This window comes from Lithobates pipiens, unplaced genomic scaffold (assembly GCF_037356315.1).
Source record: "Lithobates pipiens isolate NorthernLeopardFrog02 unplaced genomic scaffold, aLitPip1_a1.2 Scaffold_1, whole genome shotgun sequence".
Classification (NCBI taxonomy): domain Eukaryota; kingdom Metazoa; phylum Chordata; class Amphibia; order Anura; family Ranidae; genus Lithobates; species Lithobates pipiens.
This window is the reverse complement of record NW_027507685.1, coordinates 147227427-147255262: the sequence shown is the minus strand read 5'-3', so window position 1 is coordinate 147255262 and position 27836 is coordinate 147227427. Positions and strand designations below refer to the sequence as shown.

Here is a 27836-nt window from a genome sequence, read left to right as displayed (position 1 = left end):
GAGGTGTTATATAGGGAGTAAACTTTCTTGCTTGGGTATACCAGTGTCAACACTTGAAGGTGGCCCATAACCCATTAAGTAATTACTTAAGGCTCTGTGTCCTATGATGTACTCCAAGAAAAGGATTTTACAGGTAAGCTGTAATAAAAATCCTATTTTTTCTTTTTTTTGTGCAGCAGCTTGTTTTTAACCACTTTCAGACCGGACCATTTTGCTGGTCAAAGACCAGACCACTTTTTGCGATTCGGCACTGCGTCGCTTCAACTGTCAATTGTGCTGTCGTGCGACGTGGCTCCCAAACAAAATTGACGTCCTTTTTTTTCCCCACAAATAGAGCTTTCTTTTGGTGGTATTTGATCACCCCTGCGGTTTTTATTTTTTGCGCTATAAACAAAAATAGAGCGACAATTTTGAAAAAAACGCATTATTTTTTACTTTTTGTTATAATAAATATCCCCCAAAAATATATAAAAAAAAACATTTTTTTCCCTCAGTTTAGGCCGATACGTATTCTTCTACATATTTTTGGTAAAAAAAAATCGCAATAAGCGATTATTTATTGGTTTGCGCAAAAGTTATAGCGTTTACAAAATAGGGATAGTTTTATAGCATTTTTATTAATCATTTTTTTTTTTTTTTACTAGTAATGGCGGCGATCAGCGATTTTTTTTTTTTTTTTTTTTTTTTTTTTTTTTTTTTTTTGTGACTGCGACATTGTGTGGGACCCATCGGACATTTTTGACACATTTTTGGGACCATTGTCATTTATACAGTAATCACTGCTATATAAATGCAGTGATTCCTGTGTAAATGACACTGGCAGTGAAAGGGTTAACCAGTGGGTGGCAGTGTAGGGGTTAAGTGTTCCTAGGGGTGTGTTACTAACTGTGGGGGGGTTGGGCTTTCATTTAGTGAACACTGATCTCTGCTCCAATCACATGGAGCAGAGATCAGCGTCACTAGTTGCTAGGCAGAATGGAGAAATGCTGTTTAATGCTCCCGATAGCAGGGCGGCATTGAAGATTGGATGTACATGTACGCCAATATGCCTGCCCGTGCCATTCTGTCGTCGTACATCGTCGTGCGCTGGTCGGGAAGTGGTTAAAGTGACACTCCAGACTAAATACAAAATTGCCTTTGAGCATAAGCCTTAGTTATTACTCTCCTAAATCTGCTATCTTTAACCACTTCCCGACCAGCGCACGACGATGTACGTCGACAGAATGGCACGGGCAGGCATATTGGCGTACAGGTACGTCCAATATTCAATGCCGCCCTGCCATCGGGAGCGCGCCGGCTCCCGCGGACTCGATCGCCGTGGGCATCCCCGCGATCGTCTCACGGAGCGGCCGAATGGAGGAAATGCTGAGTAAACAGCATTTCTCCATTCTGCCTAGCAACTAGTGACGCTGATCTCTGCTCCATGTGATTGGAGCAGAGATCAGTGTTCACTAAATGAAAGCCCAACCGCCCCACAGTTAGTAACACACCCCTAGGAACACTTAACCCCTACACTGCCACCCACTGGTTAACCCTTTCACTGCCAGTGTCATTTACACAGGAATCACTGCATTTATATAGCAGTGATTACTGTATAAATGACAATGGTCCCAAAAATGTGTCAAAAATGTCCGATGGGTCCCCCACAATGTCGCAGTCACAATAAAAATCGCTGATCGCCGCCATTACTAGTAAAAAAATAATAATAAAAATGCTATAAAACTATCCCTATTTTGTAAACGCTACAACTTTTGCGCAAACCAATCAATAATCGCTTATTGCGATTGTTTTTTTTACCAAAAATATGTAGAAGAATATGTATCGGCCTAAACTGAGGGAAAAAAATGTTTTTTATATATTTTTGGGTGATATTTATTATAACAAAGTAAAAAATAATGTGTTTTTTTCAAAATTGTCGCTCTATTTTTGTTTATAGCGCAAAAAAAAAAAACCGCAGGGGTAATCAAATACCACCAAAAGAAAGCTCTATTTGTGGGAAAAAAAGGACGTCAATTTTGTTTGGGAGCCACGTCGCACGACCGCGCAATTGTCAGTTAAAGCGACGCAGTGCCGAATCGCAAAAAGTGGTCTGGTCTTTGACCAGCAAATTGGTCCGGTCTGAAAGTGGTTTAGTCCCCTTCATTTTAAAATATTTACCTATTGATTCTGCTAGTCCTAGGGTGGCCTAATTTCCTGTGCCAGATCAGTAACGCCATAGCCCTGGACAGGAAAAGGTGCTTCTAGGGGAGTGCAGGTGATGTGACCGGAAGCAACACACTAGGTTTTTTTAGCATCTAGTATTAATGATAGATTAACAGGAAAAATTAGTTTATTATAGGTTTATTGTTGGAGGCTGGCTATGGTAAATGAGGCACTAATATGCATTATAGCCATTTTGTGTGCAAAATAAGATGATGGATAGCGCTGTAAAGCTGGCCATACACAATTAGATTTTTTTGGGTTCAGCCTGTGGGTTGAACAAAAGATTCCTCCATCCCATTGTGAATATTGTTTGGGTAGCTAACAGCCGCCTACTGCGGCAGCTGTCAGAAAACCTGAACAGGGGCTGCATCTGATTTGATGCAGAGGCTGCGTTTGACCTGATATTTTTAATCCAGTTCCTTCGATTGAAGGGTGTTTGATAAGAGGGGGCTGACAGGGCCACCCATATAGCAGATTTTGGCTGATTCATCAGGCAAAAATTTGCATAGTATATGGCCAGCTTTAGAAATACCAATGGAATACAGTTAAAAGCTAATGGTTTTAGTTTCTACTAAAAGGGGTAAAATCGGCAGGGAGGTCAATATGCATCAAAATTTTAATTTCACTTCTTCATAAGCCATGAGTCCTATAAACTCACGCATGGCCTGAGTGTTCAGTGGTTGTTGACAAGGCTAGCAATATTATACAAAGGAAGGGAAAGGTGAAGGAGGAGGAGAGTAATCGCATGGTTTACAGACTACAGCAGAATAAAAAAAAAAGCTAAAAGTTTGATTGAACACATCTGTGGTTTATCCGTGAAAATAAGAGTTCAGACGGAAAATTAGGAATTTTCACAGCAAAAGAAGGCAAGTGGGGGAATTCAAAAATAGAAAGAAGGGGACAGAAATGAGGAAACGGTTGGTTGGCAAGTAATGTATGTACACAATGTATGTATGCTGCATTTGCAACTGACAGACTTTAGTTACAGTTTAAAGTAAAGCTATTGAATTTAAGAGACACATGATCTAAATGCAGACATTTAAAAATGACTGCACATAGACCTTTTCATCTTAGAGCACGGAGGGTGCAGATACCATATTCTTTACACTCCCTTACCAAGGAACACGTCCCTATTGGCTGGAGGCACAGTGCATCGTCTGAAAAGAAAAAGCTACTTCTGTGCAAAAAACACAATACTCTCCGAGTGTTCCTTGTATTTGCAAAATATTTAATATAAATATAAAATGATATAAAACTTATAACTCCTTCAGCATTGAGACTAAAAACTGTGGGAAAAAAACGTTCCAGTCTTAGACAGGTAAAAAAATGCAAGATCTGCAAAGAGTGAAGACCGTACCATGTACATTATAAATTAATCATATTTGCTAAATTGTGGAGATTCTCTGTAAATATTGCCACAGAATCATTACGTTACTGAGTGTAATTAACAGGTTTGCTTTCTTCCAGCTAAATTTCAGGTAAGTGCAAAAGTTCACCATTCTTTATAGTCCTTTCAGAAAAATCTTTACATTTATAATACACCGCTAGTTCAAGGACCAGGATCTGTTTATTATATTAGCCCCTTTCCATTACCCTGCACAGTCAAACTTAAGTCGGGAAAAGAAGGGATAGCATTGTGGTCCATTTAGGGCTGTAATGCATTTTACAGTTTGGTCATTCTAACACTGGGCTTGCTGACGAGAGCAAAATGATTACTTTATCAATGCACAGGGATCCTCCTTTATTGATGAGTCTTTTAGCTGGAGTTGGGTTGTGACCCCCCCCCCCCCCCCCCTTACCAAAGGATTACTTTCTTAATTTACAACATGGGACAAATGGCATCTTCCCATGCATTACAGTAAGTTTACTCTGGCGCCTTCAGGCGATTGAATAATGGCAAAAAAGACGGGATGTCTTCTTTTAGGCAAAGCTTCCGTTTTTTAGGGGATGGTCATTTCTAAGTAGTCTTTGAACAAAAACCATAGCTAACTTGTCAACCGTTCCACCTGGGATTAGGAGACTATCTCTTTCCAGTTCCTTTTTCTTATGGCTTTTCAACACTAACAAGAATGGTATTCAGATCCCACACTTGACATGCCAGGAAGGCCTGTAACATTGTTGGTCTGCGCTGGACGCTGCACAATGATATATTGCCTTCTGGAACACTAGGGTGGTCTACAGGTCCTGGGCAGTCCCTAAAGGCCCTTCTGGCATTGCCAAACATGATGGGTAATGACTGGACCGCCTAGGGCAGGGGTGTCAGACATGCAACCCTCCTGCTGTTGTGGAACTACAAGTCCCACCATGCCTCTGCCCTATTGAGTAATGCTTGTAACTGTCAGCCTTGCAATGCCTCATGGGATTTGTAATTCCACAACAGCTGGCGGGCCGCCAGTTTCACACCTTTGCCCTAGGGGGTCCAACAAAAGAATGGCGAGTAGTCCTGCTGGTACCTTTCCCTGATGACCACAATTTTTCAGGTAGGGAAGAACCTGAACACAGCCCCCTGTGTAATATATCCCCCGGAGGCCAGTTTTTTCCATGCGGCTTTGACCCCTCCAACTATCTAGTATTTCCGCTAGTTCTGGGGCACCTTCCTCTAGTTCTTTTATGTAAGGGGGAATTCTCATCTGCTATTGCTGGAATACAGCAGCATTTTTTAGAATTACTTGGCCCAAATGGATCTGATTTTTAAGCAACTGGTTCCCAAGTCCTCTTCTCCAAAGGTCTCAGAATTTGGATTGTGGTAGCCACCACAATATCCTCAAATCCTTCCCTTTACAGCCTCATGTAACGGATGTTTTGTATGCAGACAGCTAACCTTGACGGGGTGAAAAAATGTTCGCTCAGCATATCTCCCTGGACAATGAGTTCACTGAGAAATGGAGATGCCTTTGGCTGATCTGGCAGTTTATCTCCAATAAGAACCTTTCATGCCCAGTGGATATGGGCAGGGAATGTTGGTTGTTTTTTTTTTTTGTTTTTTTAACTGCCCATTGTCTCCTGACATTCGCCCCATGTGTACCCAACTTAAGTCTACCCCCTTCCAGATTGACAATGCTGCTCTGCAAAGTTGTCTCTGTTGCTCTTTCAATCACAATGGAGCCACCCTAAGACCTGAAGTGTGTTAATTAATGGATCACCAAGTAAAGATAAAGAGAAAAGGCCTCAAGAAAATGAATGCAGCCACCACATTGAAGAATTGGTAAGCAGCAATATATAAGTTTTTGGTTTTAAATCCACTTTTAACATCGGCAAAGAAAAGAGACGAAAACAGCCTAAGCTGTCTGGCTGGACTGCCTGGATCAGAAGAGTGGCAAAACAGAATTACATCTGATCTTATGACTTCATTACGATTTTCAGTCATTGACTCCAAACAAGCATGTAGCTCAATAGTTCTTACTTGGCCTTAACATCACTGCATGCTTTCTTTAGATCTGTGACTTGCATATATTAAAGCTGTTACAACCAAGTATTTCTCCCCGTGGAGGATTTCTGTAACAATGACTACTGAATGAACATTTATTTATGCATAATGCTGGCCATCTGGCAATTGAAACCACTTTCTTCAACCAGCTTCTTCAGTCCATTCAAAAACAATCAAATGGATTGGTGCAACATACCACCACCCCTGCTGTCCAGATCTAAATGTAAACTGTCTGCAGTAGGTTGACTTGATTTGTCCCATCACATTGTAAAAGCAGGTTGAAAGTGCCTCCAATCTGCAGGAAACGTCAGTATGTATGGCCAGTGTAAAAGATGATGATTTTTCTGTTGGGGAAATGTTCTGCATTAGTTGAGCTGACACCCACCAGATCTTTAAACTGAGCTGAGGATGCTACTGTCCCCTGGTGAATGAGAATTGATAGCTGGCTGGGCGGGTGGATGAATAGATAGCCGGCTCCCACAGTAATTGCATTATATTAATCTATCCAAGAGATGGCCTTGGGTGCTTGAGATGCAGACATAATAACCTGCAGCTCACAGAGTGATATATTAAGTGGGTGCCATAAATTCCTCTCTGCCAGATTAATCCCAGATCTGCAGGCTGACATGTGTTTCACAGAGATGGCAGCAGGTTGTTGTGAACGGGGAGGGGGGTCTGTTTTGGATAGACCGCTCTGTACGCCAAGTGGTTTGCAGTATACAAAGCGATTAGGCCTCAGCCTTCTAGATGGTATATCTCAATTTTCCCACTTCTTTCTGTCACAGATTGTCTGCTTCATCTACTTCACCCGAATCATTGCCATCTTCATCAAGGTCGCAGTCCCTTTCAAATGGAAATGGATGTACGAGGTAAGCCAGTAACAGTGTGAATGCTGCTGGATGGTGAACGTATTTAGAGTGTTTGAGGTGAATTGTTAGTCTTTTTTGCTTTCCATTATTAAAGCGGAGTTCCGGCAGCTACAAATACTGCAGCTGCTTTTTTTTTTTTTTTTTAAATAATGGGATAATTGCCTGTCCCAGGGTCCAGCGATGTGGGGGAATGAAGCCTCCTCTGCGGCGCTGAAGTGGTAACTGTGGGTGCCCGGCTGTGCTACTCCGTGACTGTCTGGGCAATCATCTGGGACATGTGAAGTGCCCCAGATGATTGCCGAGGGGGAGGGGGGGAGAAGTGATATCCCTTCCGGTGCGCCAGGAGGAAGTGGGAGCTGGAACCCTCTAAAAAGAGGGTATTTGCCCCCCCCCCCAAAAAAAAAGACATGCCAAATGGGGCATGTCAGGGAGTCCCCTTCCCTTAAAGCGGAAGTTTCATTTTTGAGTGGCACTCCGCTTTAAATTGTCTTTTAGGATTATATAAAATCCCCAACATAAGACCACGTTTTTTTGAGTTTATACATTAAAGAGGGATGTATAAGTTACATGTTGGGATGTATGTAGCTTGCATCTAGGGACGATCAACAGTCCAGGTAATCGCTGGCTGTGAAATTACATCCAGACATCAATAGACAGCTGCAGCTGCTGTCCGTATATCATTTTACACAGACTTGCGATCTGCGGCTGCCCACACACACACCTGGGCTCCTGGCTGCGGTTATTCACAGCATACTTGCTGCACCATAGACAATTTGGCCACGTGAACAAAGCCTAAATGTATGTGCTGGAAGGGCTCTTTTCTTCAGGATGGTGATCTGCTCTGAGGGCTTTACAGCATCTTTTTCAGCGAGTAGTTCTTTATTTTATCTTTAAAAGCATTACAGTGAAAAAGTGAAAATTCCTCCAGAAACATTTGTTGACTTTGTCGAACCTGAAGTACTGTCGAGCCTGTACTGTGTTCAACTCACCATATACCTAGCACCAATCATGATGTGACAAAGATTCAATCAAAGCACACTTTGTGGATGGACCCCGTTATTCACAAAGAATATTCCACTCCCACTCTTGAACAGAGAATTTTATCCTCCACTCTAGTCATCATTCAGTCACTATTTGAGCTGAACTTCTGGCAGATATAAAAACACAATCTAATGTGCTTGTGTTTTTCTTTAAAAATAATCTCTTGACGTCCCACCCCAGACAGCAGCACTCTGGGGAAGGGCAGCAGTAGGAGCCAATTGGATGGAGCTGTAAAACGTATACATGTGCTGACAGGAGGCGGGAGCAAAGATGATGGCTTAACCACTTCAGCTCCGCAAGGATTTACCCACTTCATAACCAGAGCATTTTTTGCACTGCCTCGTTTTAGCTGAGAATTGCGCGGTTGTGCGACATTGTACCCAAACAAAATTGAGGTCCTTTTTTCCCACAAATGGAGCTTACTTTTGGCGGTATTTGATATTTTTTGCGGTTTTAATTTTTGCGCTATAAACAAAAAAAACTGTTAATTTTGAAAAAAAAAGCTATTTTTTTTTTTAAACTTTTTTTGCTATAATAAATATACCCCAAAAATATATATAAAAAAAAATCTTCAATAGTTAAGGCCGATATGTATTCAAAATTTTTTTGGTAAAAAAAAAAAATGCAGTAAGTCTATATTGATTGGTTTGCACAAAAGTTATAGCGTCTACAAAATAAGGGATAGGTTCATTGCATTTTTATTTATTATTATTATTTTTTTGTTCTGGCGGCAATCTTGGATTTTTATCGGGACTACAAATTATGACGGATGGATCTGACACTTTTAATACTATTTTGGGACCATTGACTTTTATACAGCGATAAGAGCTACAAATAGCCACTGATTACTGTATAAAGGACACTGGCAGGGAAGGGGTTAAACACTAGGGGGCGATCAAGGGGTTAAGTGTGTTCCCTGGATGTGTTCTAACTGTAGGGGGGATGGGCTCATTACAACATGACCGAGATCACTGCTCCCGATGACGGGGAGCAATAGATCCGTCATGTTGCTAGGCAGAACAGTGAAATGCCTCTGTCTCTGGGCTGCCGGCGAACATCGAGTTTGCGGTACCCGCTGGCACGCTAGGTGGCAAATTCAAAGGCATGTACCTGTACGCCCTTTTGCATGCCCGTGCCATTCTGCTGGCACAAATCTGCGTGCGATTGTCGGCATGTGGTTAGTATTGTGTTGCATCTGCATTGTCCAGTTATCAGACTACAGGCCTAGAGGTAACGACATTGCATTATGCCTGGTACGCACTTCAAGTTTTTTTTCGACTTGAACAAAAAAATACTGACCGCTCCCATTGGAGCCGTTGTACTAACTATGCAAAGTTAGTACAGCAATCTCCCCCCACTGAGCTGTTGTGTTCTGACAGGGGGATGAGCCCCCCGCCAGAACACTGACGATTGCTCTCTGCCATTAGCTGAGAGCACTGATCAGAAGTCAGTCGGCTGCTGGTTTTCCAGCATGCTTGTCCGACAAGCCGTCTTCTTTTGGACAGACCGACACACATTCTCAATGTCGGCCGGTTTTTACTGAACCAGCTTCGGCCTCCCAACTTATTCAGCCCATATAGCCTCGTAGAAACTACTATTTTATTTTATTTTTTTCAATCCAAACGGTTGAACAAATGAAACCTGACCGCTTAGGTCGGAGCTGTTGTACTAACAATCTGATGTTAGTACAGCGATATCCCCTGCTGTGCTACTGAGTTCTGACAAGGGCATGCCCCTTCGACAGAAGCTGGCCACCGTATACACCGGCCAAATGTGGTTCAGTTTCTATTGAACAGGCTGAGGTCTACCGTCATTCGGCCCGTGTGTACTAGGCTTTGAGAGGTGATTTCACACTCATGACTTTGCTGTGTTTTATCTTTCCAAAGCTTGTTAGAAAATGTGTAAATTATTAAGTCAGACAGTCCTGTCTTTGCTAGGGAGGAATGTGTGTCCCCCCTCTGTGAAAATTGTTAATGTTGTTTAGAGCTCACCACCTACTGGTTGCAAATGGTAAATATTTAATCCTTTTTCTTAACTACTGAATATTGTAAAGAATATAGTATATGTACAGAAATGATCATTTTGTGATTCTCGCAGCTGCTAGATGAATTGGCCACGTTTGTCTTCATTGTGTTGACCGGGTACAAATTCCGACCAGCATCAGACAATCCGTACCTTCAACTTCCACAAGACGAGGACATGGATGACCTGGAGATGGAAGCTGTGTAAGTAAAAAAAAAAAAAAAAAAAGCATAGATATTAAAGCCCTATGGGTGGGTAAAGCGCTATTCTGCTACAAGCAGCTCCTTCTACCAAAGCTCACTGTGAATTCATACTATTGGTTCTGTACCAGTGGGGTACAGAATGCCTCCAAAAATTTAATTTCATGCTTGTGTGAAGAACTCTGCACAAACATACAAGTCAGGTTTTAGGCATCATCTGCAACATAATTGTAATTTTTGGTGAGATACTTCTAACGGTATGCAGACCCTGCAACTCCTCTTATCAGAACCAGCTGCTTATAATTAATTAGTTGCTCCCGTTCATGATCAGGCTTGCAAAAGACATGATCTAACAAAAAGCTATTCCTTCAGAGCACAAACTGGTGGGAATCTGCAGCAAAGTTTGTTTAAATCTTTGCAATGTACTTTGATCAGTGATCACCCAGAGGGAATTGTTTTTTCCCAACAAAAGGGGCGTTAAGTTTAAATGAATTGCCTGCGTAACCATTTCAGCCCCGGAAGATTTTACCCCCTCCCTGACCAGAGCACTTTTTTGCGATTCGGCACTGCGTCGCTTTAACTGACAATTGTGTGGTTGTGCGACATTGTACCCAAACAAAATTTACGTCCTTTTTTTCCCCACAAATAGAGATTTCTTTTGGTGGTAATTGATCACCTCGGCGGTTTTTATTTTTTGTGCTATAAACAAAAAGCATACATTTTGAAAAAAAAATAGGGCTGTTACTGATTAAAATTTTCGTGTTCGATTTAAACGTGTTTTTTTTTTTTTTTTTTTTTTTTTTTAATTGATTAATCAACTAATTTCAATTAATTATAATGCACATACAGATCCAACTACTTTTAGCTGATATCCTTGCATTGCAACTCTGCATTAGTCAGTGGTAAATGTGGTATACACTATATACAATCACTCGACACAAATTCGTTTCCACAATCCATGACTTAACTTCACAGTTCACACACATACATTTGAAATTCAAACTGTAGCAGTGACATAAGTAATTTTTTTTTCCACAGTAGTGTGACAATCCCTCCACCTCCAGTCTAACTAATCACTCTCACCTTATGGCATGGACCCCTGTGCAAACAGGTGGTCATGCAAGTGGGTATCAAAACTGTTAACACGGACCATAAACTTCTCTCATGTCTCATGTCATGTCAGATCTCAGTAAGGACGCCAGGTCATGGGTAGAAAGAAAAGCTCTAAGTGCTCACCGCTTAAGTATAAGATTTAATTTTTGTGTTCAAACACAAACTACTCGCATATAGATTATAAAAACACAGCATGTAAAGCCAACAATCGTGTTAGTTCCGTAGGGCAGCAGTGAGTGACGTCATGCGTAGCTCCTCCCTGTATGCATTATGTTCGATCAGAACTTCGACGTCACGGACTCCTCCCGCCTTTTCTTTGTTGGCAGACGAAGGCAGTTGTGGAAGGCGGGAGTAGTCCAGTGATGTCGATGTCCGTGACCTCACCGGATCTCCGACGGAACTCTCTGAAGACCTGGAAGCTGGCGGAGAGGTGAGTACCGATCAAAAGAATTTTGATCGATCAAAAAAATGAATCGAGGAATTAATCTTTAATTTCCACAGCCCTAAAAAGAAAGCAATATTTTTTACTTTTTGCTATAAATATCCCCAAAAAATATCTAAAAATAAAAACTATTTTTTTCCCCAGTTTAGGGCGATATGTATTCTACATATTTTTAGTAAAAAAAAAAAAATTGCAATAAGTGTATATTGATTGGTTTGTGCAAAAATTATAGCATCTACAAAATAGGGGATAGTTTTATGCGGTGGCAATCTGCGATTTTTATCGCAATTACAACATTATGGTGGACACTTCTGACACTATTTTGGGACCGTTGTCATTTATACAGCGATCAGTGCTCTAAAAATGCTCTGTTTACTGTATAAATGACACTGGCAGGGAAGGGGTTAACCACTAGGGGTTGATCAAGGGGTTAAGTGTGTCCTAGGGAGTGATTCTAACTGTGGGGGGGATGACCTTCCTAGGACATGACAGCGATCACTTCTCTCGATGACAGGAAGCAGTGGATCTTTGTCATGTCACAAGGCAGAATGGGGAAATGCCTTGTTTACCTAGGCATCCCCCAGTTTTACCTCACCCACACCACAGTTGTGGGCCGCCGGTGAACGTAGTTCTTGGAACCCGCAGGCACAAAAATAAGGTAATTTTGAAATTGATGGCAGCAACACGTCTCAAAAAAGTTGAGACAGGGAAACAAAAAGCTGGCAAAGTGAGTGGTACTAACTAGGAAGAGCTAGAAGAACGTTTTTCATGAATTAGGTTAATTGGCAACAGGGCAGTAACATGGTTGGGTATAAAAAGAGCACTTTAGAGAGTCCGAGCCTAAAAATTGTTGAACAATTTCAGAATAATGTTCTTTAATGTAAAATTGCAAAGACTTTAAATATATCATCATCTGCAGTACATTCTAACAAAGAATTCCAACAATCTGGGGAAATCAATGCGCGCAAGGGACAGAACACAATATTGGATGCCTGTGCTCTTTGGGCCCTCAGACAGCACTGCATTAAAAACGAGACGATTTGGTGATGGACATTGGTGCATGAGCTCAGGAATACTTCCAAAAATCCGTCTGTGTACACAGTTCACTGTACCATCTGAAAATGTAAAATAAAGCTCTTAAGCAAAAGGAGAAGCCATATCGAAATATGATCCAGAAACACCACTGATTTGAGTCTGGTACGGATCTTGAAAGTGAACCCCACGCTAAAATAAAGAATAAAAAACTTCCGTCTGGCATGGATTTTGAGGGGGACCCCCAATGCCGAAAAACATAAAAAATCCATATGGGGGATGTGCCCCCCACCCCAAAGCACCTCATCCCTATGTTAATGAATAGAGGCAAAGAACATGGGGACAAGATGCTTTGGGGTGAATTTGCGGTTGTGCGATACTGTACCCAAATAAAATTGGCAACTTAAAAAAAAAAATTGAACGATTTTTTACTTTCTGCTATAAAATTTATCCAATAAAAAATGTGACGGATCCAATTTCTATATCAGTTTAGGCTGATGCGTATTCTGCTACATGTTTTTATTTAAAAAAAAAAATACCATTAAGCTTGTATAGATTGGTTTACGCAAAAGTTATAACGTTTACGAACTGTGGGATAGATTTATGGACTTTTTTCATTTATTTTTATTTTTTACTAGTAATGGCAGTGATCGGCAATTTTTAGCGGGATTGGAACTGACCATTTTAACACTTTTTGGGGACCAGTGACATTACTACAGTGATCGGTGCTAAAAAATAATAATGCACGGTTACTGCACTAATGACACTGGCAGGGAAAGGGTTAACATCAGGGATAATTAAAGGGTTAAGTGTGCCCCTAGGGGTGCTTTCTAAGTGTGTGAGGGATGCATTGAGGGAAAACGGAGATCCGTGTTTCTGCTTAGCAGGAACACTATCTCCATTATTTACTTTGGCAGAACGGCGATCTGCCTCTCTCACCGAACGATCGCCGGGTTTCCAGTGTACATCGGGTCCGCCGGACCTGCTGATTGGGCTCTCGCTGTGGCCAATCACAGCGGGAGCAGGGTTTCTGCGGCGCGCCCTGGAGCCTCTTTAAAAATACAGGTTGGTGATTTTGTGCTTAAGGTCAACCCTGCCGCATTAAATGTAAACATTTATTATATTGCAGCTCACTAGTTCTTAGATTTGATGGCTGCATTCATTTTCTTTTTTTTAGGCTTTCATTTATTTTTTTATATGGTGATCAAGCCAGAAAGTCTGCTTTTCAACAGAACAAGTTGTCCTGCAGATGTAGCCATTGGCAGGTTGAGAAAAACCATTTACCACTAACAAGTGTGCCTAAAATCAGCTTTTTTTATTTACCGTATATACTCGAGTATAAGCCGAGATTTTCAGCCTCTTTTTTGAGGCTGAAAGTGCCCCCCTCGGCTTATACTCGAGTCATCGCTGTCTGCCCGCTCGATCAGCGTGTCGAGCAGACAGACAGCGGCCATTCTATTCAAAAGCCGCGCCTCCGGCTCCGCCTTCGCCTGTGATAGGCGGAACACTGAATTTCCCAGCAGCCTGTGTTCCGCCTATCACGGACATCGTATCATCCTCGTACTACGGACGAGGATGATACGACGTCTGTGATAGGCGGAACACAGGCTGCTGGGAAATTCAGTGTTCCGCCTATCACAGGCGAAGGCGGCGGCGCAGCTTTTGAACTTTACAATGGCCGCCGACGAAGAGGGCACGGGACGGAGGCAAGGGAAGGCACGGCACGGGACGGGACGGGACGGCGGCGGCAAGGCAAGGCAAGGCACGACACGGGACGGATGCAAGGAGGCAAGTCACGGCACGGGACGGAGGCAAGGAGGCAAGGCACGGGACGGAGGCTCGGGACAAAGGTAGGCTGGACACACACACACACACACACACACACACACACACACACACACACACACACACACACACACACACACACACACACACACACACACACGGATGGAGACACACACAGGGATGGATGGATGGATGGAGACACACACACAGGGATGGATGGATGGATGGATGGAGACACACACACACACAGGGATGGATGGATGGATGGATGGAGACACACACACACAGGGATGGATGGATGGATGGACACACACACACACAGGGATGGATGGACGGACACACAGGGATGGACGGACACACAGGGATGGACGGACACACAGGGATGGACGGACACACACACAGGGATGGACAGGCATGTCTCACCCTCGGCTTATACACGAGTCAATAAGTTTGCCAGTTTTTTTGGGGGTAAATTGGGGGCCTCGGCTTATATTCGGGTCGGCCTATACTCGAGTATATACGGTATGTAAAACTTTTATCCCAAAAGAAAAAAGAAAGCTGCTAGAGTAACTGCCTAATAAGTGTGAGCTGGAGTTTGGCTTAAATTTGTTAGTGTATCTAAATCTGATAGTACATCTAACAATCCCCCCCCCCCCCCAGATTAACAATGCTGCTGTCCAAAGCTGCCCCTGTGCTCCTTCATCTGCCATGTAGGCACACAACACAGGAGGTGTGCTACTAGCCAGATCACCTAGTGAAAGCAGAGGGAAAAGGCCTAAGAACAAAAAAAATTAAGGCAGCCACCACATCTAATGATTGTCAATCTGCAATATATTACATTTTTGGTTTTATACGGGTTTAAAATTTGTTAGCCCCAAATCCCCCCTCTTAGCACCTGTCTGAATCTGTTTTCACTTTTTTATTTTTGTACTTCCTTCCTTTTTAATTTAATTTTTTTCTTCATTTTATATATAACTGTAAATAGGCACAGCACAATGATATAATAAAGCAGATTGAAAGAGAGCTTTGCAATGTATTAGTTTAGTCAATTTATTGCTCATGGAATCTGTAAATCGGGAAGGTACCTGCTGTTTTCAAACAGGCTGTTTGGTAATTGAGAACATAGATGAGGCAGAATAACAAAATAAGATTTATGTAATGATTAGTAATTTTCAAAACACACAAAAGCGCTTGCTAGCTTTTCAGAATCGCTATAGAAGAGTGAATTGCTGTAAGAATCCATCATGGGAACCTTTACACTCTGGAGCTGTTAATCTAATGTAATGAAATGATTATAGAATTTGGAAAATATTATCAGATTTCTCACCCCACTGATTATTCTTTCGTAAGCAGTTGTGTTTAGCGCGTTATCAGGCCAACTCCATACCAATAAATAGAAATTGTTCTGCATTTTATTATTTATATTCATTTTTTAATCCATTTCCATTGATCCCTGCATACCAGATAAAGGGATCGCGTATGAGTGGCGTGTATAGTTTTTGGCACAGCAGCTGTTTAGCGTAGTTCCCTTATGGAGGAATCCATGGAGCACACATAGTAAATATATCTGTTATAAACCTAGACACATAAAATGAGGTGTATAATGAACAAAATGTATATGCAGAGGTTATTTTCATTGAACCACTCAACCACCCAAAATAATGGGTAATTCCTGTGATTTAGGCAGGTGAACCTATGTTTAAGTCCTGACATTTATTGTGCAAGCCCACCTGCTGAGCCCCCATATTGGTAAGTGAGACTGCCCAGCAAATAGATCACTAAAGGGGGGCTTAGTAGGGGCAGAGCCAACCACAGCTCTTTACTGGTAAAGTAGAAATTTGTCTCTAATTTCAGCTGCCTGTATCCTTGGACATTCTGCTTACACCCACTAAACCTAAAGGGTGAACCTTTTGTGCAAATAAAAAAAAAAAAAAAATTATATAGCATGTAAAATTGCTACACACGTCATATTCTAATATAATGTTATTACAAATTATCTTTCCTTCAATCTACAGCACTGTAAGGGCTTGTTTACACACACTTCAAAATGTGGCTTCGGGCATGCTTTTTTTCAAGCGCTCTGAACACCAAAGTCACGGTCACTAAATAAAATGGTTAGCTTACAGTCTGTTTTACATGTTTGTTTTGCTTTGCTTCAAAAATGATACCCCGTGTCACTTAGTGCTTTAAAGTGTCTCGGAAGCCTCCATAGAAGTCTGACAAAGCTCGCTTGCAGCACCTGCAGCTTTTGAGAGGCTTTTTTAATCCGCTTTAGCTGCGCTTTGTTTTGGAGGAATTGCAGTTATGAGAGCTCCCACAAAGCACTGGGAAACCAAAAAGTGAACCTTTCCATCCAGATTTAAAGTAATTGTAAAGGCTCTTTTTTTATATAAAAATAAATAAATAAACCAAACCTGTTATACTTGCTCTGTGCAGATTGATTTTGGTTTTCCTCTTCTGGGGTGCCTCTTTGCTGCTCCTGGCCCCTCCCTCCAGACACGTAGCTGCCATTCGGCCCCACCCCCTCTCTTCCCTGATTTGCCTTACAGACTTTGACAGCCGTGGGAGCCAATGGCGCTGCTGCTGTGTCTCAGAGGGAATCGTGGACATCGCTAGACAGAGGGGGTTCAGATAAGTATTGGGGGTTGCTGGGGAGGCTGCTACACACAGAAGGATTTTATCTTAATGTATAGAATGCATTAGGATAAAAAAAAAAACTATCTTTACAACCCCTTTAAATCTAATGGATAAACTGATGGACTTTTAATTTCAAAATATGTGTACTACTGAGGAAAATAATATATTGGAAATAAATGCAATATTTATATAATATGTATAAGGTTATTCTGTCTGTGTATTCTGTCTCCCTTTAGGGCCGGTTCACACAGCGAGGCGCGGCGAGGCGTCTCCGACTTACCTCGCCGCGACCTGCGGGGAGCTCAGCGGCGACTTGCAGAGGACTTCTGTCCGAAGTCGCCCCGAAGTAGTACAGGAACCTTTTTTCTGAGTCGGAGCGACTCGAGTCGCTCCTCTCAGAACGGTTCCATAGTACTGAATGGGGGCGACTTGCGGGAGCGAGGCGAGGCGAGCCGTGTCGCCTCGCCTCGCCTCGCTGTGTGAACCGGCCCTTAACAGGTTATGCTTTCAGAAGCAACCTAATGTATTTTGATCTCGTACACTAAAAAGCACACAAACCTTTAACTATATAGACATCTTATTCCAAATCGTAGGCATGTGACCACTAACTCCTCCCCCGCTTTGTGGCTAGAACAGCCTCCATTTTTCTGGGAAGGCTACTAGTTTAGTTTTAATTATAGTCTTATGACTAAAGGGCTGTTTTAGTCCTATTTATTCATCTGCAATTGTTTTAGTTTGACTCATTTAGACGACTAAAATCCACAGTACATTTTGGTCGACTACAATCTCCAGTATATTTTAGTTGACTAAAATCTAATGAGTTTAATTCAATTGTAATGCATTTATTTTAAGCATTAAAAAACAAAAGTTATTGGCGCACAAATGAATAAAACCTTTTGTAGAGAACGCTTTATCCAAATGTTAGGTTAATTGTTGTCTCAAAGAGGGCCTGTAGATAGTCTCAATGTGCAGCTGCTAGACCACTTTGGACTTGGTGGAAGAAAGCAGAAATTGAACCATCAGAAGAACAGCGCATCAGAGAGACTCATAGTCTGATGTAAAAAGCATAAAGACAATTTATTAAATGAAAAAGATAAAAAAGATAAAAAATAAAAAACATAAACATCAGACTATGAGTCTCTCTGATGCGCTGTTCTTCTGATGGTTCAATTTCTGCATTTATTTTAAGCATTTCTCTAGAATTTCTAAACTCATTATATACTATATTAACGTTTGAACAAACTCACAAATACAGATTTAGCCGCTCCGGATGGTCTGAGGAGGCCTGCAATGCTGAACAGTGCGCTGGACGGTGTTCTGAGGATGCCTGTGGTGCACAGAGCTCTGGACAGTGGTTTAAGGAGGCGTGCAATGCACACAGTTCTCTGAACCATCTGAGGAGCCCTGTAATGATGCACAGTGCTCTGAATGGAACGGTGGTCTGAGGATTCGTTTTTCGTCATTGTAAAAAGGCCGCTGACAAATTTTTGACGAAAATGTTTTCATTGACAAAATTAATACAAACAGCTGGCTCTCAGAACTATAACTATAACTATGTAAAGATGTCATCAGCAGTCACTTCCAGTTAATGTGCATATATTCTGGGAGTGTCCGGTGCAGAGGTCACATCTGGTGTGCAAGCGTGAAGCAGCAGGAAGGTGAGTGGAGTCCAGAGAGAGGGGAGGAACCGCAAACCAGAGCATCAGCAGAGCTAGGGGTTACTACTGAGTGGGTGATCAGCAGAGCTGGGAGTACTACTGAGCAGGTGATCTCCTGAGCAAGAGTACTAATAAGCTGGGGATCTGCTGAACGAGGGTACCAATGAGCTGAGGATCCGCAGTGGAGGTGCATCTCAAAGAAGCCATCTGGATCAGGGCATGTTCTCCTGGATAGGACCATTTTGCTTGTTAGGTTGGCTGTTGGCGTAATGCTTTTGTATTGACAAGACATCTGCTGCCTCAATATTTTAATTTTCTTACACCACAAGAGGAGACAGTGGGATTGTGGTTGTCTAGAATGAATAAGGTGTACTCACTGAATTGAACAAGTGTGTCCCTGGACCCCATCTGGATTGTATTCATGAGATTTGGTTGTAATTGAAATGTACCTTGTATTTTGCCTGTATACCATCAGACCCCTCATGGGTAAAACTCAGATTTCTGTATTTTCCTCTCATTTTTTGGAAATTTAAAATTAAAGTGGATGTAAAACCCATGCATGAAATTTGACCTAGGCACATACATCTGAAGTGCTTGCTTATCTCTCTCCAAAGCCTTATGTCCTGTGTCTTTCTGCTGCTCCGTTCTTATGTTATAAGCAAGATAACTTCTGACAAGCTCTACAACGGGATAAAAGCAGCTGGAAATTTGCATCAGGAGGTCACAACACATCTCTGCAAGTTTCTTTGTTCTTCTGCCTATGTGAAGGGGGGGGGGGCTGCTTTCCCCCAATCAGCTCACACACAGGGTTAGCTCAAACCCCCCCTCTTGCTGCTGAAACAGGAAGAAAAATTGTTAACACGATGTACACTTTCTAAAAGTTTGTAGAAAGCTGAAGACAGCTGATATACAAGTAACTTATGTAGGGAGATTTGTTTAATCCCTGTATCATCTGAGGCTGTTCACTTCACTGGGTATATGTGAGGGTTTACATCCACCTTTAAAAATGTTAAAATTAGTCATCTGGGCAGCTGTTTGTTGAGATCCCACAAATATTTCATAGGCTGTTGTGATGGAGGAAGTCCTGTTCACTCCAACAGATGAAGCAGAGTTTTCCATCGGAATCCATTCTCCTTCTTTGTATGTGTCTGTTTTGTGTCCACCGGGTCAGATGTCCTAGTTTAGGCAGCTCAGGCCCCATCATATGTGCCTGGTTTTCTACAGTCCTGTGTGTGTGTGTGTATACAGTGGCTACAGCCCAAGTTCTTCTCTGAGGACTTAGTGACTTTCTTTGTGTTTACTTCTCCTGTATTCTGTGGACGCAGATTTTTACAGTGACGCAAAAAGAGTTCTGTGGGTAGCATGCTGCAGAAAAAAAAAATTGTTCTCTTTACTATAGGGTAAAAGCCACGTTCATCTAGCAATTCTAGTTACATTTTAGGTTTTATGTGTTTAAACCAGGCAAAATGTTTAAACCTGTCCATGAAGTCCTGAAGATGATAGTTGATGTAGTATCCTCCTAGGTGATGCTAGGATAGTTAGATAAGTGTTAGGCCTCATGCACATTGGATGTTTTTACTGTGGCGTCAGACTTTTTTGCTGCCTTTTGAGCTTCCCTGCATGTTATCCTACAGTGGATATAAAAAGTCTACACAACTCTGTTTAAAATTTCAGTTTTCTGTGATGTAAAAAAATGAGACAAAGATAAATGATTTTGGAACGTTTTCCACCTTTTAATGCGACCTATAAACTGTAACTAATCTGAAAAACAAACTGGAATCTTTTTTTTTTTTGGGGGGGGGGGGTTGGAGTAAAACTAAAATGTTGTTGCAGAAGTGTGCACACCCTATAACTAGGGATGTAGCGGTGTTCAGATTCAAGCAATCCCATTCGAATTCATATTTAAATGATGGCAGATGTGAACTGACTTATATTTAAGTGCATCTGATTGACCTCAAAGTTCAGCTGTTCTAGTAGGTCTTGCCTGACATTTTCTTAGTCGCATCCTACTGCAAAAGCCATGGTCTGCAGAGAGCTTCCAAAGCATCATAGGGATCTCATTGTTAAAAGGTATTAGTCAGGAGAAGGGTACAAAAGAATTTCCAAGGCATTAAATAGATATACCATGGAACACAGTGAAGACAGTCATCATCAAATGGAGAAAATATGACACAACAGTTGACATTACCAAGAACTGGACGTCCCTCCCAAATTGATGACAAGAAGAAAAGTGGCCATGGATGCTGCCAAGGGGCCTACAGCAACATTAAAGGAGCTGCGGGAATATCTGGCAAGTACTGGCTGTGTGGTACGTGTGACAACAATCTCCTGTATTCTTCATATGTCTGGGCTATAGGGTAGAATGCAAGACAGAAGCCTTTTCTTACGAAGAAAAAAATCCAATAATGGCAAAATTTAGCAAAAACACATCTGAAGTCTCCCAAAAGCATGTGGGTAAGTGGTTTATGGTCTGCTGAAACCGAGGTTGAACTTTTTGGTCATAATTCCAAAAGATATGTTTGGAGCAAAAACACTGCACATCACCAAAAGAACACCATACCCACAGTGAAGCATGGTGGTGTCAATCATGCTGTTTGGCTGTTTTTCTTCAGCTGGAACAGGGGCCTTGGTCAAGGTAGAGGGAATTGACTGGTATTTGGAACTGTTCATATTGGCACAAAACCTTCAGGCTTCTGCTAGAAAGCTGAACATGAAGAGGAACTTCATCTTTTAGCATGACAACAACCCAAAGCATACATCCAAATCAACAAAGGAATGGCTTCACCAGAAGAAGAATAAAGTTTTGAAATGGCCCAGCCAGAGCCCAGACCGGAATCCATCTGAGGTGATCTGAAGAGGGCTGTGCACAGGAGATGCCCTAGCAATCTGACAGATTTGAAGTGTTTTTGCAAAGAGTGGGCAAATCTTGCACCATGCTGATAGACTCATACCCAAAAAGAGTGCTGTATCAAAATCAAAAGGTGCTTCAACAAAATATTAGTGTAAGGGTGTGCACACTTATGCAACCATATTTTATTGTTACTTCCCTCCACTCATAAGATTTCAGTTGTTCAGCTGAGTTTATAGGTCAGGTACAGTTTACAGGTCACATTAAAGGTGGAAAAAGTTCTGTAATGATTTATCTTTGTCTAATTTTTTTTTTACATCACAGAAACTTGACATTTCAACAGGGGTGTGTAGGCTTTTTATATCCACTTATGTGTTCATACATAGGCTCTTGGAATCTTTTTTTTTTTGTTTATGGCAGGAGAGTTTAGTGGTAGAAAAAGGAACCCTCTACCAGCATGTTCTGGAGCAGTAGCATTTTGGCAAAAAAAAACTCGGATAGCTCCTCAACTCTCCTAAACACTGGAGCGTTTTAGCTGAGTTTTTTTAGTTTTTTTTTTTTTTTTTTGGGGGAATATGAGCCCGCCGGCCTCCTTAACCAGTGAATAGCTGGTTAAGGACTGGGCGAGGAAGCCGGTTACTGCATCCTTAACGGATGAGTCATCAGTTGTCAGCGGGGTTCTCTGCTGACAGCTGAATTGAAAAAAGAAAACATTGACAGCAAAAAAAAAACACACATGGGGGGGGGGGGTACCCCCAATCTATACCAGGCTCTTTGGTTTGGATTTTTAAAATATGATGAGGGCCCCCCCCCCCAAAAAAAAGCCACACCAGATCCTTATCCAAGCATGCAGCCTGGCCGGCCAGAAAATGGGGCGGGACAAGTTAACCCCCCCCACCACCAAAAACACCTTTTTGGCCAGTGGTTGTGGGGATCTGCGGTCAGGGGGCTCATCCAAATCTGGAAGCCACCCCTCCATGTGAATGAGTTGGATGTACCCCTACTCATTCACCCAAAAAAAAAGTGTTGCGTAAAAAAAAAAAAAAGACAGTAGGCAATTCTTGACATCTTTTATATTATTTTGGGTAGACAGTGGGTGACCTGAGGGGAGGAATGCAGAGACATGGTGCATAGAAGCTGACTGAGGGGAGCTGTCTGACATAGATCTGTGTGGTATCACTAGAGGGTATCTATTGGAAGGAGGCATCCATCTGTCCTTGGGCCTTGTGAGTACAGACGCTGAAAAGATCTTGGGGGGCCTTGTGCTCTAGCTAGTCATCTGTGGGTCTGTTAAATGGGACACTGGCTGGTGTCCTGAGGAGCTCTGTCCCGATGCTCTACGATTTTAAAGGGACTCTGCTCTACTACTACTCAAGCTCAAGATTAAAGTGGATGTAAACACTCACATATACCCAGTGAAGTGGACAGTCTCTGGTGCTACACAGAGATTAAACAAATCACCCTACATAAGTTTTACTTGTTTATCTGCTGTCTTTCCTTTTTCTATATTCTTTGGAATTCTTATTTTCTCTTCCTGTTCAGCAGTAGGAGTAGATTATTGGCATACAGCCAAGACAGCTTATTGGGGGAAGGGCACCCACCCCCTCTCCACATTGGCAAAGGAGAAGTGTGCAGAGCTCTGTTGTGAATCCAGCAGCTTTGTGCTAATCTATAACAACTTCCCACAACACAAACTTCAGGCTGCTTTTATCCCTGTTTGGGAGAACTTGTCAGAAGTTGTCATGCTGATAAAAGCTACAGGACAGAAGAAACACCTGGACTCCTAGGTCTTTGGAGAGAGATAAGTAAATCCTACAGATATTTGCCCAGCTCAAATTTCATGAAATGGGTTTACATCCTCTTTAAGTCCTCAGTTGTACATAGTTCTTCTTCTTGGAATATCCCAAAACTCCCTTATCCAAGTTGTCCAAAAGTAAACATTCCCTAGATTGGTCTTTGGTTTAAGAGCGAATGAGCCTGTTGTATGCCTGGGCTGGAGTTTGGAAAACCTGGAAGGAACCTAAGGAAGTACATTTAGATAAATCTGCCATTTGTAATTTTTATGTAATCACTAAAGCTATACTAAGCATTATTAGTTTTACTAAGTAATGTTAATTTAGTAGGAGTAGCCTTTAACTTATTTTAGGACAATCTGCTTTTGGCCATTTTTAGTTCAACTTTGAAGGGAAAATATTGTGTGATTGATATGCCACCAGTGTCCAAGACTATGCTGAACTGTCCTTGAAATTTTTTTAGAATCTGGTGACTTTAAAAATACATATTTCTTGACCCCAGTTGTCACAGGTCAGCCTGATTTTTATGTTTGATCCACTAAAAGTTAGTGTGCGGAATGAAAAACCTACTTTCAGCTTAGCACTTTTTCACCACCATGCTGCTAGTACATTCTGTTTTAGTGATTTCCATATGCAGTAACATCTAAGCTGTCTTCATGCTGCTAAGAACAGAGCTTGAATTGCTCTTAAAGAGAATCTGTGCTTTGTCCGTTGAGGACAAAACAGGCTTACTTTAATGACTTCCTCCTTAACAGCGGATCACCGTCTCATTGCTCCTACATATCTTTGTTCAGCTTTTGGGAACCAGAAAAGAGGGCCCCGTATAAACTCCCAGCTATTCTAGTCAGAGCTTGCACAGGACTGTCCCCCACCCATATGTGACAGCACCGGTGCCAATTGCCAAACAGTGCAGTCACATGCTCCTTCAAGCCAGCAAGTAGTAGGGGTTTTCTGTGCCTAAAATGGAGAAGGAGCAAAAGTAGGTGCTGCTCATTATAGGGCTATTAAAGGGAGTCTCTGTTACTTTGACATTCATGCATAAAGCACAGGTTTGCTTTAAGGAGAGCTTCTCTAATAGTTTAAGAACCAAAACTTTTTGGCCTGTGTTTGATGCATGCCAAACTATGCCTTGCCTCTGATGCAGCAGGGTGCATCAGCGAAACTGCTCAGGATGGCATAGGATTCCATATGGAACATATTCTATCATTCCTGGTCTTCCAGAAGGATTATATTGGGGGACGTTCTGCACATCCCTTCTGCCAATATTACAGTACCTGGGATCCGCCTGTACATAATTTACAAGTTCAAGGATGAATGAGAAGGTGAAATAATTGTCCAATATTGACGGAGTGGTCTGAGTCTGAATGATTTTAGAATTCTGTTACATGTACATTAAAGTTGTTGTTTTTTTATGATGCATTAGTCTAGATTTTGAGAATTTTTTTTATTTTTTATAGAGACCTAGTTCTGTGATGGTTTCATTTTGAGCTCGTAGCTACTTTTTTTTTTTTCAGATTTTTCATAACTACTTGCTAGGGGCTCCCAACCGTACTAAACTTGCATGATAGCCCATGATTTGGAGACCTAGAGGGAATTTTTGTAGGTTTTTTGAGTTTTAAGAAAACCTCCAGCCGCTACCGCAGTCCAGTGTCTGGTGGGCATATACTCAAATTCCTGCTACATGATATGATTGTAGCCATATTAGTGAACAAGTTCTGTCCATGATCTTTTTTGCTACCTTGATGGAGCTACACACCCAAATTTGTTCAGAAAATGTAAATGTTGGTGCAGATAAAAAAAAAAAGTATCACAAACCATACTCAATTGTTTTTGCTATATGATCTTAGGTTTGAAACACTGCATATGTGTTAAACTGGACGTGTCCCCACCAACCAGTGTATGGCTACATTAAAGTATTCCTGGTAGAGAAAAAAGAGCTCAGTTTCGTGCCCCTTGCCTACAGTATGTGTTCTTTCTCTACAAGCAATTGCATTTGTTCAGTCATCTATTGGAGATGTGTATTGTGTAGGGAAGAATGGGTACTGGATTTAATTTTCCTGAAACTGTGAATACATGTACAGTGTGTTTTTTATTTATTTTTATTTTTTTTTTGTTTTGTTTTGTTCTTATCCTTCCAGCAGGATGAAGGCAAAAAAAAACTGACAGATCCCTACATCAACCTAAGCAAAGTTGACGCAGGGATCTCTCCAGCTTTTCTTCTATTTTATTCTGAAAGCCCGCTAGAATTCTCAAATTAGTGCTTGCAGATTAGCCATTGGCTGCGAGAGCTGATCCGAATGCTGGCAGTACACCATATACAGAATGTCATCCAGTTCCTGCTGAAATCCAATACATGTGTACCAGATTTTGATTAGAAGGAACAGCAGGACACTGTTGAAGTCATCTTTATGCTCTTCCCCCTGTAAATACAGTGTGTTTAGTCCGCTATGCTGAAAGTAGATGCAAAGTAGTAGAGCTCTAATTGGCTTAGTGTGCTGCCTCTCCCTCCCGCCATCCTGAGCGCTGATATATATAGCTTATCTGGAGTCCGATTCTGGGACTCGGCAATTTTTGTGATTGCATTTTTGTTGTAATGTATAGAATAAGGGCCATAAATGCACACGTGGGTAAGTGCAAAAGGCCTCTAAGAGGTTTAGCCAGTACTTTTTTTTTTTTTTTTTTTTTTAACCTAATTTGTTATTTTCATTTTGAACACTAAGTGAGTTTTCTATTTCCTTTTTTACAGAGTTACAACCACAGGAACCACGGAGGGTGTAAAGAAAGTAAAAAGGGTGGTCAATGGCTCTTCAGATCCCCGTTCTGAGTGGGAAAACTCTGCGTGAATGGACACACTGACCAAGTGGCTTTTAATTTATTACCAATTCTACTACTCCATGCAAAACAAGTGGGCGAGGGAGGAACCAAGCCTCCATCCCACTCATCACACACAGCATCCTCCCTGTGCAAATACAGACTGGACCTGACCAACAGTAATGGTCAACAGCACCTCTGAACACATTCTGCCACGAGGAATTGTCTCCGAAAGGCACACATCCAATACCCTGGATGTTAGGACTCAGCAAAAACTTTTCTGATGTTTTAAATTCCTATTTTTGTTTGAGCAAGAAACTAAATTTATTCACATAGCACACAATCAGGTTTGTACATCATATTCCAGTAATATAAAACCCAACGAATGGTATAAATTATTTTCCTACACGATTTGTTGACTGTGCAGCGAAGGGCACTCAGTTGCAAATTGCTACTTAAATCGCAGAACTTTTTTTTTACCTGCGACACTATCTTCTTTTCCCTGACACTTTTAGGTCAGCTGCATATCTATGCCTCAGTTAGCTAAATAATAATAAAATTTTGTGTAAATATATATTATTATTTTTTTTAATAGGAGAAGATATATAATGGATTCATGAAACTTAACAGGGAAATTGTGTTGAACAGCTATTAGATACAGCAAAGGCTGCAGTGTAAAGTGCTTTTAAATGCCACGGTTGCCCCTGTCAGTTCAATGCTGGCAATGGCATATTTAAGAGAACCAGTCATGATTAGGCTCATGCAATAGTCAGAATGTTCAACCATAGAGAATGCGTGCTGTCTTATGAAAGCTTTATAATTGCCTCTTTACATGCCTTTCCATCTTTTAAATCTGCAGTGTGTTTAAAGTGTCAGTCAGCACTCCCATTGTGACCTGTATTGCACATCTTCAAGCTATAGCTGAGAAGTGCTAAAAATGACTTCACGGAAGTTGCCTGAACCAAACTAAAACCTGTGTGTGCAAATCCAGTCTCAGACTAAAGAAAGCAAAATTAAGTAACAATTATAAACCTTTCAAAAATAAGATGGTAAGATTAATATATGTTTTAATTCTTACATAAGTCCATTCATGGTTCTCCTTTTTTGTGGACTAAAACAATATTCTGGAGAATAATGCACAGTGGCTAGTACTAATGCATAGCAGCACTATGGTCATTGGTTTGAATCCCAACCATGGCACAACCTGCCTGGAATTTGTATGTTCCCCCTATGCCAGCGTGGCTTTCCTCCGAGTACACTCTCACACTGCAAAGACATGCTGGTAGGTTAATTGGCTCCTGTCTAAATTGGCTCTAGTATGTATATGTATGTATGTATATGAGATAGGGACATTAGATTGTAAGCTCCTTGAGGGTAGGGACTGATGTGGATGTACAATATATATGTAAAGTGCTGCGTAAATTGACAGTGCTTTTAAACGTACCTATAATACATAAATAATGCTGCGATCCAGTCAGCAAATAAAATCCCATTTTGGGTGCCAGTTACACCCCCACCCACACTCGTATAATAAAGATCTAATGTTCATTTAGTCCAGGGGGATATAATGGGGGATAAAAAATACTTTTGCTTATGCTTTGCTTCCCCAATTCCCTCCTGTTCAATGAAAACGCCTGGTCCTGCATTGTATGTGATAGTGTGTGCAGCTTGACTGGCAAAGAGGAGAGGCTTAGTAGGACCAGTTTTGTCTGTTGGGGAGTAGGCTGGTGGAATAAGGTAAGTAGTTCTGCCTATTAAATGCCTCCCTATACTAAGAGCATTAGAACCTTACTCTATAGGGTTGGTGTGAGCTGCTTAACAAGACTTTTATTAGCTGACTGTAGTTCTACTTGAATTCCCCAGGAACCAGTGACATCACATGTGATGTGTTTTTAGGGAACCAATAGGCTGTTTTAAGGATTGTGCTTCCCAAAATGCCTACTTTCTGCTATTTAT

At 41.5% G+C, this 27836-nt stretch overlaps 1 protein-coding gene across 4 annotated transcripts in view; it reads left to right on the top strand.

The window, feature by feature from the left end:
- GPR107 (G protein-coupled receptor 107) overlaps positions 1-27402 on the top strand; it is a 168788-nt gene extending 141386 nt beyond the window's left edge. For 3 of the 4 annotated variants that reach the window (XM_077478264.1, XM_077478255.1, XM_077478281.1), the window contains 3 exons: positions 6415-6498; positions 9637-9764; positions 25816-27402. In XM_077478264.1, coding sequence (XP_077334390.1) covers positions 6415-6498; positions 9637-9764; positions 25816-25912 — 309 coding nt within the window. In that variant the 3' untranslated portion in view covers positions 25913-27402. Of the gene's footprint in view, positions 1-6414; positions 6499-9636; positions 9769-25815 lie in introns of those variants that run through there. The other variant, XM_077478273.1, reaches the window with a different exon arrangement.
- The last annotated feature ends 434 nt before the right edge of the window (positions 27403-27836 follow it).